We start from the raw sequence: 18,122 nt of genomic DNA, 5'->3' as shown, positions 1-18,122 counted from the left end.
ACTGCGCCTTTAAACGTCAATGTAGTGCAGTTATAATAATTTTATTAATAGTTTTGGACATTTTGGACGTTGTGCCGAACAACACGCGGCACGACGCAAAAACATACGTGGGAGGAGAGGGCGTTTCGCTGAAGTTCAAGTTGAATTTGTTTAACCAGGTGAGGACTCGTGATGACAGGAGTGGTCTCATTCGCAAGCGTGAACTGGGTCACCAAAATCACCAAAGCAATAACCTGGAAAACAAGTTACAGCGATGGAGCAAATAGAAATCGGAGCAAAAACAAACCGATTGTTTTTTTTTAAACAGCTGCGTTTAGAGAAGAAATTAAAAAACAGAGCACAAACAATGACCAATATCATAAAAAAATAACTTTCCGTACAAACTTTGGCTCGGGGGAAAAAAAACATTCGCAGTGAAATAAAAATGAAGTAATGGTAACCTCAATGTGCATGTAGGGTGGCTATTTCACCAGTGTGTAAACAGGGTAGCAGCCTCGATCCCTCCAAGCGTTTGATCTCCGTGGGTTTATTGTTTGAGTCCAAACCGACCTGATACCTGAGTGGGAACAACAACAACAACAACGACCAACGCACGCATCATTGTGTAGAGGTGTAACGGGAGGGGGACACGCGGTTGTAGGGCGGTGGCCACAAACACGTCCGCTACGGCCATCACCCTGGGGGGCTGTAGCTGTGATCCTTCCCAGCCCCGCCCCTCAGAGAGGGACAGTGTAAAAGGTGGAACCCGGAGAGCTGAGGGGCAGTTCGACTCAAGCAAGATGAAGAGCCAGTGAAGAAAGAAGGTCGACTAGCCAGACCCTGGAACTCCTTTGGCCCGCTGTCCTTTTGAGGGCCGGGCAAAGCAAGCCAGGGGGTGTGACACCAGAGCCGCGAGGCCCGATGTCCTTCTGAGGGCCGGACTCGTGTGGCTGGTGATCGGGACCTGCGCCGAAGCTGGGTCAGGTCAGACAGCCTCCTGAGAGAGGACCAGGATGGAGGGAACCAGGGAGCTAGCGTGGGCTAAAGCTCGGGAAACGTTCCCTCTGTAGAGTACGGGCGAAGAGGCCGTTACCTCTTCAAGTATCAGATTCGCCAATGTAATTGAAGTGTCTGTAATAAATATGTGTTGCCTCCAAAGAACAGTTTCCGACGTCAATAAGGCCACTACAGTTGCGTTGATCCGGGAGGCGCCATCCGGTGGATCGCGTCACCAGACAAAAAGTGTTGCCGCTAATTCACTTTGCACAATAGAGCGCTAATTGTATTTCGTCCGACAAAAGGCGCCTCGCTCCCGCTTCACGGCTCGCAGGCGAGACTGGCGTCCCCGCGATCGCCGAGGTTTAGCGGCAGCAGAGTTGCCTCCGCCGATTATTATTCGGGTTGATTGCGCGCTGGTGCTGCTGATACTGCTGCTGCTGCTGCCACGGCTGCTGCTACTGTTATTGCTGCTGCTACTGTTATTGCTGCTGCTACTGTTATTGCTGCTGCTACTGTTATTGCTGCTACTGCCGCTGCTGATACGACTGCCGCCACGCGGGAGGGTTTGTTGGGCTTGAAACGGTCTCCGTGGCGTTTTGCCACCCACTCTGGAGGGGTGGCGTGTTTTTTATTTGTTTCCTGCAAACAAAATCTCGCCCCTTCCCACACGCGTGCGGGTCCCCTTGCAATGTTCTCACACCGCTCCAGGGTGGGAATTCATAGGGCTGTCACGTAAAAGGTTATCGGAATGAATTAGTGAGAGAGAGCAAAGTAATGGGCGATTGACGTGCACAGGTACTGGGGCTGCTTAAATACAATCACCAGGTAACCTTGGAAATAGCCAATGATGTGACAACATTACATTTGATGTGTACACATACAGCACTTTGTCAGTCCACTGCTGGATGAGGGTCTACCCATGCCGTTTCAGCATGTACCCAGCATATATACATATTTATCTATTCATGAATGTATTATGTTGAATTTCTTTCGTACCGTACATAGCCAACCGTGCTAATCAGAGGTGCAGGAGGACAACAAACTGAACACAAAAAGCAGTTCTAAATAAATCAGTTTTCAATCTACATTTGAAAGTGCATAGGTCCAGCGGCTTCCTAATATCGGAAGGAAGTGCCTTCCCGACGGCCGCAGAAGCACATCTGAAAGCGAGGGATGCAGTAATCATCTTTTTTCGATGGTGAGCCACAAGACGCTGCAAGGGTGGCCGGAGTTTGTGTGATGGTTTATGCTCCTTGATGAGATCAGCAAGGTATTGTGGTTCATTTGTGGCAATTACTTTTAGTGTGTAATGTGGGTGACATGTTGGCACAGTGGTCCGGGTCATTACATTTGCCAAAGGTTGGATTTGCACTTTAGCTGCATGGAAATTTCAAAAGGGAAATTAGGTTTTTCAGCTGATAAGCAGTGAACAAACAAGCCCATAAAATAAGTGCGCCAAAGCAGCGACTTCCCAGAAATACGTAGAAGAAAAAATATCTCTTACGATAACTCACGTTAAAATGTGAGTGGCGGCCAGATTCTGGTTGCCATTGCCGCGGTGTTCGACGTCAGGTTTTTCGATCTTTGCTCTAAAAACGCGTTGGGGAAACGGGCGCTGTTATGACACAGCTGCGATTGCCATACGCTGGAGCTCGCTACGCATTCCCACAATGCGTTTTCAAACATTGCGAGCCTTCGGTTAAGAATTAGGTCAGTGGAAATATTTGGCGTCATTGTTTTCAGCAGAAGCGTAAGCAAAGCAAAAAGTGCACAGATCTTTTACAGTTTAAGCCAGAAATATGGAAAGACAGAGTGATTTTTTTGACACTGTCCTTTATTTAAAATTACATCATTATAGTAATTCCCCATGGGTGCTGCTTGGCTTCTTTCGGAAGACACGGAAAGCCTGCTTCTCTGTGCTTTAAAAAAAAAGTATTTACATAAACGGCCCAGCCGCTGAGTTAATCCTAAGACGCACGCGAGTTTCTCCAATTCGCCCGGCCAGAGCCCCGTCGGTTTTGCCCATTTTGTAAATGTTGAGAAAGTACATTTGTGTTCTTGTGGTTAGGTTAGGCTCTTACTAAGTGTGAGGTCAGATACAACGTATGCGTGGCCTTTGTCAGTCGTCTCTGCAACATAATGTGGACTTGCCCATTCCGTTGAGGGCATCGCCAAAGCGTACGTAGGTGCCCGCTTGCACGTGTCTACGCTCGTACGTACATTAGTTCATTGTGCGCGTAATCACCGAGCGCTAGACGGTCATCAGCGATTCGCGATGATGTTTGTATGGTCCGCAGCTGCACTGTGGGTTGTCACGGAGACGCCGACGGTGGAGGTCGGCTGCACAGCGACCTCGCCCTGTGTCCGGTACCTGTCCAGCAGCACCTACTGATGGCGTGGCAGGGTGAAGCCAGGTGCACAGACTGTTTCAGGATCCCCGATAAGGAGTTGGTTTGGAGCTGATTTTGTCTTCCATTCCTCCCGTCAGCTGGTCTGTGCCACGCAGTCCTGGTACGGCTGTTTGGGTCAAGGTGGATGTCGTGATGGAACACGTACGGAGTCTTCCGTTCTTATGTACACAAGTATAACGACTATGCATACACAATAATATGGCCTGTTGTCAGTTAAACTGCTTCCCACTCTGTGTCGGTCAAAGGGATAGTTTGACCTTACTTCATTACGCTGGTCCACAATGTGCCTTAGCGAGGATCCAAAACTGATATCACTTGCATGTTGAACTTCTTTTGCACGGTACGTAGCCAACCCTGATAATTGGAGATAAAGTTAGCCTTGGCTGAGAATCGAATTCGGGTTACGGGGTTTGTAGTGCAGCTTTCTAACCACCACCGCTCCCTTACGTAATGCACGCATTTGTCTGTGAAAACAATCAGCGGTGATGATTGTTTTTTTTGCAAATAAATGACCCTCTATTTTTTGTCTGGCTATCATTAAGGAAAAAATCCCAACACACGCTTTCATTTATTTTATTAGTTCGTAGACATTTTGGATGTCTGTGCGCTTGCATACACGCAACGCGTGCGGGGAGTTGTGAATACTGAAATCCTCGGGAGCACAATCACGGAGCATGACAGGTGTGGGAAAAAAGGTCAGAAGGAGGGTAAGATTTTATCGGGCGCTCGCTTAAATGCCTCGGCATCCCAAAGCAGCTTGCATCACATCTCATCTCAACCGTTCCCTTGCCCTGTGGCAGTCTAGCCTAGCCTAGTAGACCCCGCACCTCCGATTAGCACGGTTGGCTACGTGCGGTGCGAAATAATTGATATATACATACGTACGATGGAAAATAAGAATAATTTGTACCCTTTAATTGCCGGAAAGGGTAGAACCTATTCTTATTTTTCATACTTTGATAATGGCAAAAAAAGGTCCCGTGATATGCATACATACTTTCCAGTGGCAATCATTCCTGGGGTGATTGGCCTTTTGCCGGTGCAGCTCCCAGACTATGGAACAACGCTTTGCCTTTGCTAATAAGACAAGCGGAGTCGTTAGTTCTGGCCGTTTACGCCTGTGCAACCTCTTGTTTCTTTCCTGCTTTCAATACACGGAGCACTTTGGGAATCTACGGATGAAATGCGCCACTTTACAAATGTTATTATCGTTATTATTAATCCGCAGCACAAGGCAGAGGGAGCGGCTAGGATGGCAAAAGAGATGTACGACCCCGTCCGCAGGAAAGGGAAGGATGCAGATGTTGAAAGCCGCGATGTGAGGGTGCAGTGGGACACGCGAGCACATACCTGTGCCCCTACCTTACTACAGACCAATTCAGACCTTATATTGGTCACCCCGTGCCCTTATACATCTCAACGTTCATCCTACAAAGTCCCATCACAAGGGAGAAACGTCGTGATTTTGTTTAATTTTATTTTATTTCTAACTACGTGACTTTACCGAAAGAACCAAAGAGTATGGATTCTTACAGTCACGAAAGCTTCAGATCAAGATGAAATTATAATTTGTTTGCCCGTATTGAAACGGCTGCATGCCGTATGGACTTGAAAACTCCCTGTACAAGAATACGGGTAAACCGTATGGGTTAACAGGTGAGCGAGCGGAGCGCGCAGCATGTGGAAGAACGACGCGCAAATACGGAATCCGTTTGAGACACGACGTTCCAGGAGAATGGCGAGAGTGAGCCAGTGCGAATAAAAGATTAACAAAGAGGTTGTCGTATCCATGATCGAGGGTTTTGGGTTAGATCGCGTAAATATATAAATGTGTCGTTAAAACCCGCCACCACCCGACACAGCCAATTAGTAAGGGTTGTCACGTAAACAGAACGTGGCCAATTCGTCACTAGTACAGCACACCGTTGTGTTGGAGAGCCAAACCACAACATTTACAATCTGAGTACGACGTTTTGCCAGTAATTACAACTAGCTTCATCAGGCGACAGCCAGATATATGGAGAAGTCCACCTGTTTTGTTCCTTATATCGAGGCGTACAGTGAGGGAAAAAAGTATTTGATCCCCTGCTGATTTTGTACGTTTGCCCATTGACAAATAAATGATCAGTCTATAATTTTAATGATAGGTTTATTTGAACAGTGAGAGACAGAATAACAAAAAAATCCAGAAGAACACATGTCAAAAATGTTATAAATTGATTTGCATTTTAATGAGGGAAATAAGTATTTGACCCCTCTGCAAAACATGACTTAGTACTTGGTGGCAAAACCCTTGTTGGCAATCACAGAGGTCAGACGTTTCTTGTAGTTGGCCACCAGGTTTGCTCACATCTCAGGAGGGATTTTGAACCACTCCTCTTTGCAGATCTTCTCCAAGTCATTAAGGTTTCGAGGCTGACGTTTGGCAACTCGAACCTTCAGCTCCCTCCACAGATTTTCTATGGGATTAAGGTCTGGAGACTGGCTAGGCCACTCCAGGACCTTACTGTGCTTCTTCTTGAGCCACTCCTTTGTTGCCTTGGCCACGTGTTTTGGGTCATTGTCATGCTGGAATACCCATCCACGACCCATTTTTAATGCCCTGGCTGAGGGAAGGAGGTTCTCACCCAAGAATTGACAGTTTATGGCCCCGTCCATCGTCCGTTTGATGCGGTGAAGTTGTCCTGTCCCCTTAGCAGAAAAACACCCCCAAAGCATAATGTTTCCACCTCCATGTTTGACGGTGGGGATGGTGTTCTTGGGGTCATAGGCAGCATTCCTCCTCCTCCAAACACGGGGAGTTGAGTTGATGCCAAAGAGCTCCATTTTGGTCTCATCTGACCACAACACTTTCACCCAGTTGTCCTCTGAATCATTCAGATGTTCATTGGCAAACTTGAGACGGGCATGTATATGTGCTTTCTTGAGCAGGGGGACCTTGCGGGCGCAAGGTTCCAGCTGCCTTGAGATCATTGACAAGATCCTCCCGTGTAGTTCTGGGCTGATTCCTCACCGTTCTCATGATCATTGCAACTCCACGAGGTGAGATCTTGCATGGAGCCCCAGGCCGAGGGAGATTGACAGTTATTTTGTGTTTCTTCCATTTGCGAATAATGGCACCAACTGTTGTCACCTTCTCACCAAGCTGCTTGGCAGTGGTCTTGTAGCCCATTCCAGCCTTGTGTAGGTCTACAATCTTGTCCCTGACATCCTTGGAGAGCTCTTTGGTCTTGGCCATGGTGGAGAGTTTGGAATCTGATTGATTGATTGATTGCTTCTGTGGACAGGTGTCTTTTATACAGGTAACAAGCTGAGATTAGGAGCACTCCCTTTAAGAGTGTGCTCCTAATCTCAGCTCGTTACCTGTGTAGCGGCATTGTTAAGCGCAACATGTATACTTACCTGCATAGCAGTATCGTATGAGTCACGACTACAATAACCATTGACCAGGGGTGAGGGGGCCAGAGCCCACTGAGGGAGGGGGCTGGGGGGCCAACGGTTGGACCCAGACCCTCTCTCGAGAGACAGGACGCTTGGGAGAGGAAGGATATAAAGGGCAGCAGCTCTCCCAACATGAGCCAGTCCGCACTCACCTCAAGACTCAAGACATTGAGATAGTGCCCTGGGACTTCCGACCTCCGGCCCTTGTCAGTGCCAGGTCCGAACGGCCCAGTGGCGGTACCCGTTAAGCAGAGTATAGTGTGAGGAGGGCACACTAAGTACGAGGACGTATCATCCTCTGGGCTATCGGGTGGTAGAGGCCGTTACCTCTCTGTGTTAGGGAGGTTCTCTGAGGTTAGAGCGAATAAACAGTGTTGCCTAAAAAGAAGTCTCTGCCTCCTTTGTCAACACTACACCGGTATAAAAGACCCCTGGGAGCCAGAAATCTTTCTGATTGAGAGGGGGTCAAATACTTATTTCCCTCATTAAAATGCAAATCAATTTATAACATTTTTGACATGCGTTTTTCTGGATTTTGTTGTTGTTATTCTGTCTCTCACTGTTCAAATAAACCTACTATTAAAATTATAGACTGATCATTTCTTTTTCAGTGGGCAAACGTACAAAATCAGCAGGGGATCAAATACTTTTTTCCCTCACTGTAGATGTGGCGACCACGCATCTGCGCTCTTGCACAATGTGGGGTGGGGGGGAATTACTGAGGCAATGTACATTATGCAAATAGCGCGGCTCGGCTAAGTACAGCGCAAAAGAAGTTCAACGTACATATATAGTTTGGTGGCCTTCCCCCGCACCTCCGATGAGCACGGTTGGCTATGCACGACGCGATAGAAGTTCCACTTACATACACATGCACTATACGTCGGAAACCGTGCTGATCGATGGAGTTTTATCTCCCGGCAGAAATTGACTGGGAAGTCTAATGAGAAGGAAGGTCCCGTATACACGGTGTACCGTATGAGGGTCAGCTGGGGGAATGATGACGACGATTCTGTCGTGGAAAATGGGAGGCGCTATAGAGAAGCATTGTGAGCAGTTGGGATGGAACCTGTCGTGAGAGATACTCATGGCTGGAAACAGTAGATGATATGTACGCGGTGCTCACAATGCAAGCGGTGAATCGTGTGTGCATAAAATAATTTACAATGCATCCTAATGATATTCCAAATCGGAGAACTATACAGCACAACTGCGAAACCCTACACTGATAAATTAGATTATCATTCCTATCGCTTTTTGCATCCTGTGAAATTACTGTGACATATGAATGCGAGGCTTGACAGTAAGGAATACTTTAGGTCAGCGTGACTTTATACATGCATAGTCTCTCATTGCCAAAGCACGCTGATCGCCCCTTGTGTTCGGTCGCAAATATGCCGTGTACACATGCCTGTGTGCCTGAATGCATGCGCGCACAGTAATAGCACATGAGAGGCAGTGTCCGTATCCCCTAGCCGCAACCTAATTTACACAGAGCAGCGTGTGCATGCACGCTTCCTGTGCTACAATAAGAGACATCGTCCCTGGGCTGATATATTTCTCCTTGTGTCCTTGTAAGTGTCCAAACGGCCGAGCGAAGGGCCTTTCCCAGAAGTCCTCGCTCGCTCCAAACGGTCGCCCCTGTTGGGTCTAGCAGTGAAGCCAGCCAGGGCTTTTTAAATGTTTCACATGTTTTGGAGGTTGATGAATGCACGGCATATGCAGTTGCTATTTCTATTTTGTTCAGCTTCTGTGTGTATATATATATTTGAACGTTTATTGAACGTCTTTTGCACCGTACATAGCCAACCGTGCTAATTGGAGGTGCGGAGAAGGACAAGAGGAGACTAGCAGGGCCTCTCGCTTGCCACTGCTAACGTGCAGATCCGCCTTGGGATCGCCAATGATAATCTGTGGCAGATCCGATCATCTGTATCCAATTACTGGGTATGTTATTTTACATCGATGACAATAATGATCCATGTGGTAGGTTTATGCAAACCTCATCATTAACTCCCCACCATCCAACAAACGTGTCACATTCACCAGGATAATGTTTATCCGCGCTGATGTATCGATCAAATTCTGACTCAACGAAGCCCCCTCAGCATTGGATTAAAACTTTTTGTCACTGAATCGAACTTCAACATGCGACGGCGTTTCACTCGAACGCATTGGGCTTCATGAGGAGGTGCTGAACCGGGAAATCGAGTGGAGAAAGCGAAAATGATAACGTACAAAGCCGTTTGTCAATTCGCTGCTGGACGATCGCCACCCCACTCCTCTCTCTCACGGGTGTTGTTTGACCATACTTCACCACGCCGGAGAGTCTGGGTTGGTGAAGTGGTGGGCACCAGCACAGGTGCAGATGTCAGCAGTGGCTGGGTCCATAGTGCAGTGCGCTAACCCTTTTGCAACTGATCCAGCCCAATAATTATTAACATTTTTGTTTTACACATTTTACGACCAAATTACTTGATCACCTGCCACGTGCATGCTAATTCATTGCGCGACATCTCGATAAACATTCTAATTGTAATTTTTTTAAGTAGCGACCCTCTACGCTGGGAATTCTGAGAGTGCTGATACATATTGACGGAAACCGGAACGCGCTAGGGAGCAGCACTCTACCCCTGTACAGATGCAAAGAGATGGCGATCAGTCCACTCGCTGTACTGCTTCCTGCTAGCCAGGGTATGGCGCCTCGATGCCCACGGGAAGGGAGTTTCACAACATTTGTTCCATCCACCAGCCCTCGCTGATTTCACAGTGCTGTATTACAGGTCACGTGCATAGCCATCACCGCCCGGCAATTATTGTTTTACTTGCAGCGTTGCTGGAGTCACGGATCATGCTGCCACGGTGGTGCAATAGTTAGCACGCTGGACTTGCAATCCAGAGGTCACTTTAAATCACAGTCAATATTATGTCTTTAATATGTGTGTTCCCTAATCCACGGTTTTTTCTCTCAGTCACTTCGTATGATTCGTGTATTTGAGCTTTGATTTTGTTTTTAAATGTCCATATCTCTCAATCATGTCGTTATAATGGGCAATGTAAATTGACTGAAAATGTTTTTTTCTCAAGCACATAGTTACGTTGTTTATCAAGATGAAATGAATTAAATACAGAATACATGTTCGTTACTGAACTTTGCCCATATATTATCAAGCACATACACGATTTTCTACCATGTTGTAATCGTTAGCACACAAAAAGTGGTGGCCGGCTTGATTAGTCTGACCTGTGTGGCAGTTAAAGGAATGATGCAAGCTTCTTAAATCGCCCACCTCTTTCCACCCAGCAATGTTAATGAGCACCACCACAGTTGGTCAATCGGCAGTTCGCATGCGTTGGGGTAAAGTGTGGGTACCACCACCTCTTCCAGCGAGGAAGAATAGGCCAAAGATGCCCTCTTAGAGGGGCTCTCTTGAGCCCCCAGCAGTGTCGTGAGCGAGCATTTGCAGGGCTGCACCATGCAGTGCATGCTGGGAGTCCAGCATGCTGTTCTCGCCGTCCGCTAAAGGGCCGCGTGGGCGGAGGCACGAGCGAGCTTGGATTCTCAAAACGTCGACAGCTTCGCTTCGAAGATGCCTGCTATGTATCAGCTGAGCGTGCTGCACCAAAGGGCGCAGATGGGTCATCTTTCATCTCACTTAATCACAAACAGCCTCTTGGCCCTTGCTATAGTCCCTGGGGATAAAAATATCATTAGACTTAGAGATGCCGAGGTTGGGGAGGGTGGGTAGGGGCAACTAGAGACGTGGGTGTTGATCGCATGAGGGAGGAGGGCAGATCTTTCACAGCTTCGACGGAAAGGAGGTGAAGTCGGTTGTGGGGGCGTCGGGCCAAAGTGGAGGTCTTGTCGTATTTCACGTACGTGGGAATTACCGTTTTCTTTCATTTATTATTTTGGTGTGTTTTTTTTGTTAACAGAGAGGCCACTGTGAAAGGCAGATGGGGCGTTTCTTGTCAACGATTTGTGGCCGGGAGCACCGTCTGACCGAGACAGCCGCCTCTTTGGATCCCTTTTACATTTAATTTTCGAGCGAACTGCTCTCGTCCGTTGCTTGCCGTAGAAGCGCGGCGCTCGCGGCTGCCGTGGGCCGGGCCCGCGTTTTATTGCCGTGCTCCCCCGCGGAGTTTTCCGGCAATGCTAATTGCCCTCGGCGATCAAGCGCCTCTCTCGTAGCCCGGTGGAACAAGGCTCGTAAAAACAGATGTACAAAGCCGTGTGCGCGGTCTGCGTTACGCCCTTGGTGAAGCCCGCTTGCTTGCGAGCCACGAGTTTAAAACGCCAGCGCACACGTGGTGGCTCTTGTGTTATTAGTTTTATTTGTCAGTGGTTTGGATCCTGTGACTGTGGATGACCGGCACCCGCGTGACAAGCGCATCCTGTCTAGTGTCGCTGCTCTTTTAGGAATACCGTGACCTTGACCTGTGACCTTGACTTGTGACTTTTTGACTCGGCGTATTATTACGAGTGTGAGATGCACTTCCGTAACAGGTTATTGGCCACACTTCGTACATTCGGAAGTTTGGCCAATAATACTAATGAGTGTGTTTGGCATGTGAGAGCAAATTGGAGTACATGCATTAAAGCTGCTTATACAAACTGATAAAACTCTCATCCCTGCACCGATTGATTCAATAATCTATCGTTTCTATTCATGACGGTGCCATTGGTGCTCTTGCTGATTGTGCTATTATTGTTGTATGTATGTATGTTGATCCTATTTCACACCGTACGTAGCCAACAACAACTCTAGTTGATGATTGTTGTTGGTGGCCTTGCTGAAGGTGGTTGTTATCATTGTTGATGATAGTTGTTGTGGCGGTAACCTTGCTCACAGAGCTGTTGTTGTTGTTTGTGGTCGTTGCCGTTGTTTTCACCAGGCATGTGCAGACACGGGACGCCTGCACCTGGCCCAGGCGTGGCTCATGGGACCGGTGCTCACCGAGACACTGGTGGTCACGTGCCGGAGGCTGTGCCGGCCCGGACAGGGCAAGCAAGCGGCGAGCGGAGCAGCGGCAGCAGTGTCGTTGTCTGCGGAGCAAGCCGACAGCTGGGCCCTGCTGTCTCTCGCGCTCTCTTCACACGCCGATGGAAGTGAGTGGCGCTGCAAGCACAGTGGCAAACACAGAGACCCGCCTTTCCTCCACGTTCTTAGCCTTGCTACTAAGTCTGGGGCACGTGGTGTCAGCAAGCACCTGTTTGGGCTGGCACAGTGTGCATTGTCCCTGGTACCTTGTGCGAACACACAGCCGTCTTTGTCTCCTCCGTGCTGTTGCTGTCCACAATACCGCCGTACCCGGTGGAGGTACGGCTTAAGTTTAGCCGGGTCTGTCCGTAAAAATATTTCTATCTCCGGCACACCACACTGAGTGTACCTCTTGTTATGGCTGTGATGTGCCACCAGCGTCTACTAGCTAGCTGGACAATATTAAGTGAAAAACTTAAGCCTTAAGTCTAGGAATCCATTTGCTACTGGTGTTTTACATCATGGCCAAGAATGAAAGCCAGATTGCCAAGCCCAACGCCTAGTACACAAACTACCTATGCCGTATGCCAGCCTTAATAGGTGCTCGCTAATAACCCTTGCCTCAACTAGCGTTCCCAGGCTAAACAGTGCCCCTTCATTGTATTTTTTTTACATATGCTTTATGTACACACACTTAATGCAACAGAACAACTGTCGTTTCCCCACGCGCTAAAGTAATGCAGGGGGAACCCTAATTATGTAACCTTCTGTCTGCGACATAAAACAATACGGTCCGGTTGTTGCAAGCGAGACGCTTAGTAGCCCGTGTACAGTTCCAGATGTGATTCGTGGATAGCCCAAAATCGCGGATAGCAAATTTTTGAATAACGAGGGAATACTTTACATGTCCGCACCGCGTCCTTCCTTTGCACCGTGGAAGCACCAATGTCGGCTCAGGGTAAGCGCGAGCCAGTGGATTTACAGGCACTTTGTGGGCTAAAGCCGTCGCTCCCACTCTACGTATTGCGACCCAACAGGCCTGTTATTTAATCCTCCCCCCCCGAATTAATGTGCGTACCAAAGTTTAGGAAACGTCACGGACGATTAACTTTACTTTTGGACTCCTCGCCAAAACTTATAATCTATTTATTTCTTTTTTGTTATAGCCCAGAATAAGGCCTGGTCGGTGCGGGTTGAGTGGGCCCAACGTTCACATCAGATGTTATTTTTTTCACAAAGATTCCCAGAATTTTGGAGGGTTACAAAAAGCACCCGGGTTGCCAAATTCTTCGTGGTCTCTCCACGCATACCGCAAAGCCCCTGGCCTGTGGGATGTAAAAGTGCTGCCATCACTGCACTGATCACGCTGATTGGGTGAGATCCTGTAAAATTTACCGTTTAATTCACGTGTAAATCACATTTGTCATTCTCGTCAGTTGCTTGACAAGTGACTCTGCGTACATTTAATTCCTACCCTCTCACACTTGGCGGTTGTCTCCAGTTGCTATTGTTCCCTCCCTTATGTAAAACACTCGCGAAGCAACCGCGCTATTGTGTTTTAGGGCCGTACCACGTGGTGTTGTTTGACTCTTCAGGACGTCCGTGCGCGTTTGGTTTCTGATGAAGCTTCCAACACGTGGAGCAAAATGTCGGACGTGTATGGACGTATGTATGTTGAACTTCTTTCGCGCCGTTCGTAGCCAACCGTGCGGATCGGAGGTGCGGGGACACGGGCCGAACAAACGCACGGCACAGCTCGAAAACACATCGGAGGGCTATACAGCACGGCCGCTGTCGCCTACGCAGTGATTCTTATTATTGTTGTAGCACAGCGACCGTCGCTTGCTGTGGCCGGCCTGAAGGAGCCTTCCTCCCGGCCAGCTCGCCTACCCAGGAGAGCCGCCGCACGAAACAAATCGCGAGCGGAGCGCGAGAGAGCGGCCGGTGGAGAAACAATCAGCGCAGTGTGTTCTCGCATTCTCGCGACGTGATCGCCCCGGCAGGTGGCCTGCACGGTTTTCGTTTCCTTCGCTGCGATCTGTCCACCTGGGGATGGCTTTCGCCTGTCCGCCTGTTCGCCACACCCCCCCACCCCCCCTCCCGGCACGGTGCCGAGGTTACGATGCGCCGCGGAATTTAGCAGTTGCATGCCTCCGAGGAGGATTAATGTTCGAGTTTGGCGGTGGAGAAAAGGAAGTTTATTCTTTCCGTTGTTGTTATTGAGCCATGATGGAGGCTCTATAATAAGAATGGGTGGAGGTTTTAATACAAAAACACGAGATATAACTGCGAATAACACAACACATTTTAAACAGTTCTCAGCCAGTGGTGGAAACCACACATTATTATGGTGGGGTTGAGTCTCTCCAGAGCACAACCACCGTTGACTTTCCACACAGTGGGTACTCCTTTTATCCACCTAGCGGGGATGACGGGCTGAGTTATCCCCCAAGCCAGGATTTGAAATCCCAACGTTGCGATTGTGAAGCTGCTCGCTCCACACCACTGAACGCCCTTGTCCGGTCATCCTCACGCACCGAATGTTGTCACCAAACGCGATACAACTGCAGAGTTACGTAGCTGAGTAGCCGAGCGCTCAAAGGTTTTTTCCTCTTAAGCATGATGGTCAATTCTTGTTTTCCTTTTAGTTTTTTTTCATTCCCCCCCCCCTCCCTCCCAACCGGTTCGGAGGAAGTGAGCTGTCGAACGATCAGAAACAAAGGCCCCAGCACCGCCAGGGCTCTCGATCCGGTGTCGCCGTTTCCCCCACCGCAAGCCGCGACGGTGGTGGTGGGGGGGGGGATTAATCGCCGAGATTGACCTGCCGCCGTGCGGGCCCTTTTAGCACCAGTACCCCGGCGGTCTATTCACAATCAAAGCATTCCTGTTGCTACGGACATTGCTGGGGGATTTTTGTTAAAGTAGTGCAAGAATTATTATATTTGTAAAATGTGGCCTTGCAACAATGCTGCGTTTAAACGGGCCCTTTCTCCATCCTGCTTTGATGTGGCGAGATACTAAAAAGAATCTAATAACACTGTTTAACTTTTACAAAGATGTGATTGACGGGCGAGCGAGAGGCAAGCGAGCGTATGTAGTGCATACGGACGCAAGACCCGCATCCTGAGCTTCTACTGTTCCATCAACGAGTCTCATCCTTCGAGGGACTTTATCTCGAGTGGCCCTACTCGGCCCGACAGCCGCGGTAACATCAGCAGCGGCAGCACCCAGCGGAGAAGCCTCCGAAGGGGAATGCATCTCCAGGAGTCGTCCTGGAGATACACCCGGCTCCAAGGGCGTTGCCTTCGCCTCGACACTTGACCCCCTGACCTTTTCGACCGGAAGTGCAATCCGTGTGTCGGAGCTGTCCTCATTCCGGAGCGTCCCTCAACATTTACGTTTTTTCAGCGTTCTGGAGATAAGATAACGTGTCCATGGAGATCGATCGAGAGCTCCACGGGCGGGACAACACGTGGCGGATAACACGCGCGCACCGTGTGCGCGAATGTCGCGGGGGCTTGCGCGGTGCAAGATGCACGACGCCGTCTTCGTCGTCTCCGGTTTCCTTGTCCGCTTTCCAATATTTTCCGTCACGGTGGCGGCCGTCGCTGACGGGCATCGGCCAATCACGCTCGGGAGGGCACCTCGCGTCGCATCCCCGCGGCACGCTCGCGTCGCGCACCTTTAACGGCCCCCTCCGCTGTGCGACGCGTGAACCCTCGCCCCGCCCCCCCCCCCCCTTCCCCGACGTTCGACCTGTACCCCGCGCCACCGACGCCCAGATTGCGACTGTGAAGTGCACGGGCGCGCGATTTATTGCGCGGTTATCTTTACCCTGCCGCCAGGCGCGTTTGAACGCAGCTGTTGCGTTGTTTATGCGTTTTACCTCGGGGGACGGTGTTTTTAGGGGTGGCGTCTGGCAGTGTCCACCGCCCCGCTCGTCCGATTAGTTTATTGTATGTTTTTTTTGTTTGTTCCCTCCCCCCCCCCCCCTCTCCCGTTTTACAATTGCCTGTACATCCCGTCGCGTAGCCCCTCGGGACGTTGATGTCATGGGAATCGCGGAGTTGTCTTGTCCCTATCGCTATGCGCTCACGCGCTTGGCACTCGCACGACTGCCAACTGTGGGATGCGTGACACATGGGATGGGGGCGTCGGGGGGGGGGGGTGCTGGGGGCGTCGGGGGGGTGGGGGGGGTGGTGAAGAACTGTGCCGTGGCTCCTTCACACACGCGATCCCCCAGCGTTCACGATGAGATATTAAATTAACAAAACAAAAAATTACGGACCGAATTGGCACACCGCTGCAGCAGAACGATCCGTTCTTGGCTTTCGCACGTCATTGATACAGCGAGGGAAAAAAGTATTTGATCCCCAGCTGATTTTGTACATTTGCCCACTGACAAAGAAATGATGAGTCTGTAATTTTAATGGTAGGTTTATTTGAACAGTGAGAGATAGAATAACAACAACAAAAATCCAGAAAAACGCATGTCAAAAATGTTATAAATTGATTTGCATTTTAATGAGGGAAATAAGTATTTGACCCCTCTGCAAAACATGACTTAGTACTTGGTGGCAAAACCCTCGTTGGCGATCACAGAGGTCAGACGTTTCTTGTAGTTGGCCACCAGGTTTGCACACATCTCAGGAGGGATTTTGTCCCACTCCTCTTTGCAGATCTTCTCCAAGTCATTAAGGTTTCGAGGCTGACGTTTAGGAACTCGAACCTTCAGCTCCCTCCACAATTTTCTATGGGATTAAGGTCTGGAGACTGGCTAGGCCACTCTAGGACCTTAATGGGCTTCTTCTTGAGCCACTTCTTTGTTGCCTTGGCCGTGTGTTTTGGGTCATTGTCATGCTGGAATACCCATCCACGACCCATTTCCAATGCCCTGGCTGAGGGAAGGAGGTTCTCACCCACGATTTGACGGTACATGGCCCTGTCAATCGTCCCTTTGATGCAGTGAAGTTGTCCAGTCCCCTTAGCAGAAAAACACCCCCAAAGCATAATGTTTCCACCTCCATGTTTGACAGTGGGGATGGTATTCTAGGGGTCATAGGCAGCATTCCTCCTCCTCCAAACACGGCGAGTTGAGTTGATGCCAAAGAGCTCCATTTTGGTATCATCTGACCACAACACTTTCACCCAGTTGTCGTCTGAATCATTCAGATGTTCATTGGCAAACTTCTGATGGGCATGTATATGTGCTTTCTTGAGCAGGGGGACCTTGTGGGTGCTGCAGGATTTCAGTCCTTCACGGCGTAGTGTGTTAACAATTGTTTTCTTGGTGACTATGGTCCCAGCTGCCTTGAGATCATTGACAAGATCCTCCCGTGTAGTTCTGGGCTGATTTCTCACGGTTCTCATGATCATTGCAACTCCACGAGGTGAGATCTTGCATGGAGCCCCAGGCCGAGGGAGATTGACAGTTCTTTTGTGTTTCTTCCATTTGCGAATAATGACACCAACTGTTGTCACCTTCTCACCAAGCTGCTTGGCAATGGTCTTGTAGCCCATTCCAGCCTTGTGTAGGTCTACAATCTTGTCTCTGACATCCTTGGAGAGCTCTTTGGTCTTGGCCATGGTGGAGAGTTTGGAATCTGATTGATTGATTGTTTCTGTGGACAGGTGTCTTTTATAGAGGTAACAAGCTGAGATTAGGAGCACTCCCTTTAAGAGTGTGCTCCTAATCTCAGCTCGTTACCTGTATAAAAGATACCTGGGAGCCAGAAATCTTTCTGATTGAGAGGGGGTCAAATAATTATTTCCCTCATTGAAATGCAAATCAATTTATACAATTTTTGACATGCATTTTTCTGGATTTTTTTGTTGTTATTCTGTCTCTCACTGTTCAAATAAACCTACAATTCAAATTATAGACTGATCATTTCTTTGTCAATGGGCAAACGTACAAAATCAGCAGGGGATCAAATACTTTTTTCCCTCACTGTACATCCCTGCGGTGGACGAACGTCCGGGCGCCTTCCCTCCTTCGGCTGCCACTCCATCGACAAGCTCGGCCACCGCCCAGTGTCCCTTCTAGGGACGCGTCCTGCCAAGCCCGCTTTGGGTTCCTTGTCACGTGCGTACGCTTTCAAATCCAAGCGTTAAACGCCGCCTCATTACAGAAACGTATGTATTAAAGGCTATGTTACAGGCAATGGCCCTTTTTCAAAACATTATCACGTTATATTGTGTTTATGTTATAAGGTGGTGTTATTGACGAATGTGGTTTTTAATGTCACAATAAGCTCGAGAGTTTCACTGGCCCGCGCCGTGCAAAGGGAAATGCCTCCCAGTGACGAGG

At 49.0% G+C, this 18,122-nt stretch overlaps 1 protein-coding gene across 2 annotated transcripts in view; it reads left to right on the top strand.

Annotated features, from left to right (window-relative positions):
* LTN1 (listerin E3 ubiquitin protein ligase 1) overlaps positions 1 to 18,122 on the top strand; it is a 178,268-nt gene that overhangs the window by 43,348 nt on the left and 116,798 nt on the right. For both annotated transcript variants that reach the window (XM_032973360.2, XM_032973359.2), the window contains exon 14: positions 11,727 to 11,940. In XM_032973360.2, coding sequence (XP_032829251.2) covers positions 11,727 to 11,940 — 214 coding nt within the window. The remainder of the gene's footprint in view (positions 1 to 11,726; positions 11,941 to 18,122) is intronic.

This window comes from Petromyzon marinus, chromosome 51 (assembly GCF_048934315.1).
Source record: "Petromyzon marinus isolate PM22_M1 ecotype Great Lakes invasive population chromosome 51, UKy_Petmar_22M1.pri1.0, whole genome shotgun sequence".
NCBI lineage: Eukaryota > Metazoa > Chordata > Hyperoartia > Petromyzontiformes > Petromyzontidae > Petromyzon > Petromyzon marinus.
Note: the sequence above shows the minus strand (reverse complement) of the source record. Positions and strands in the feature narration are given on the sequence as shown.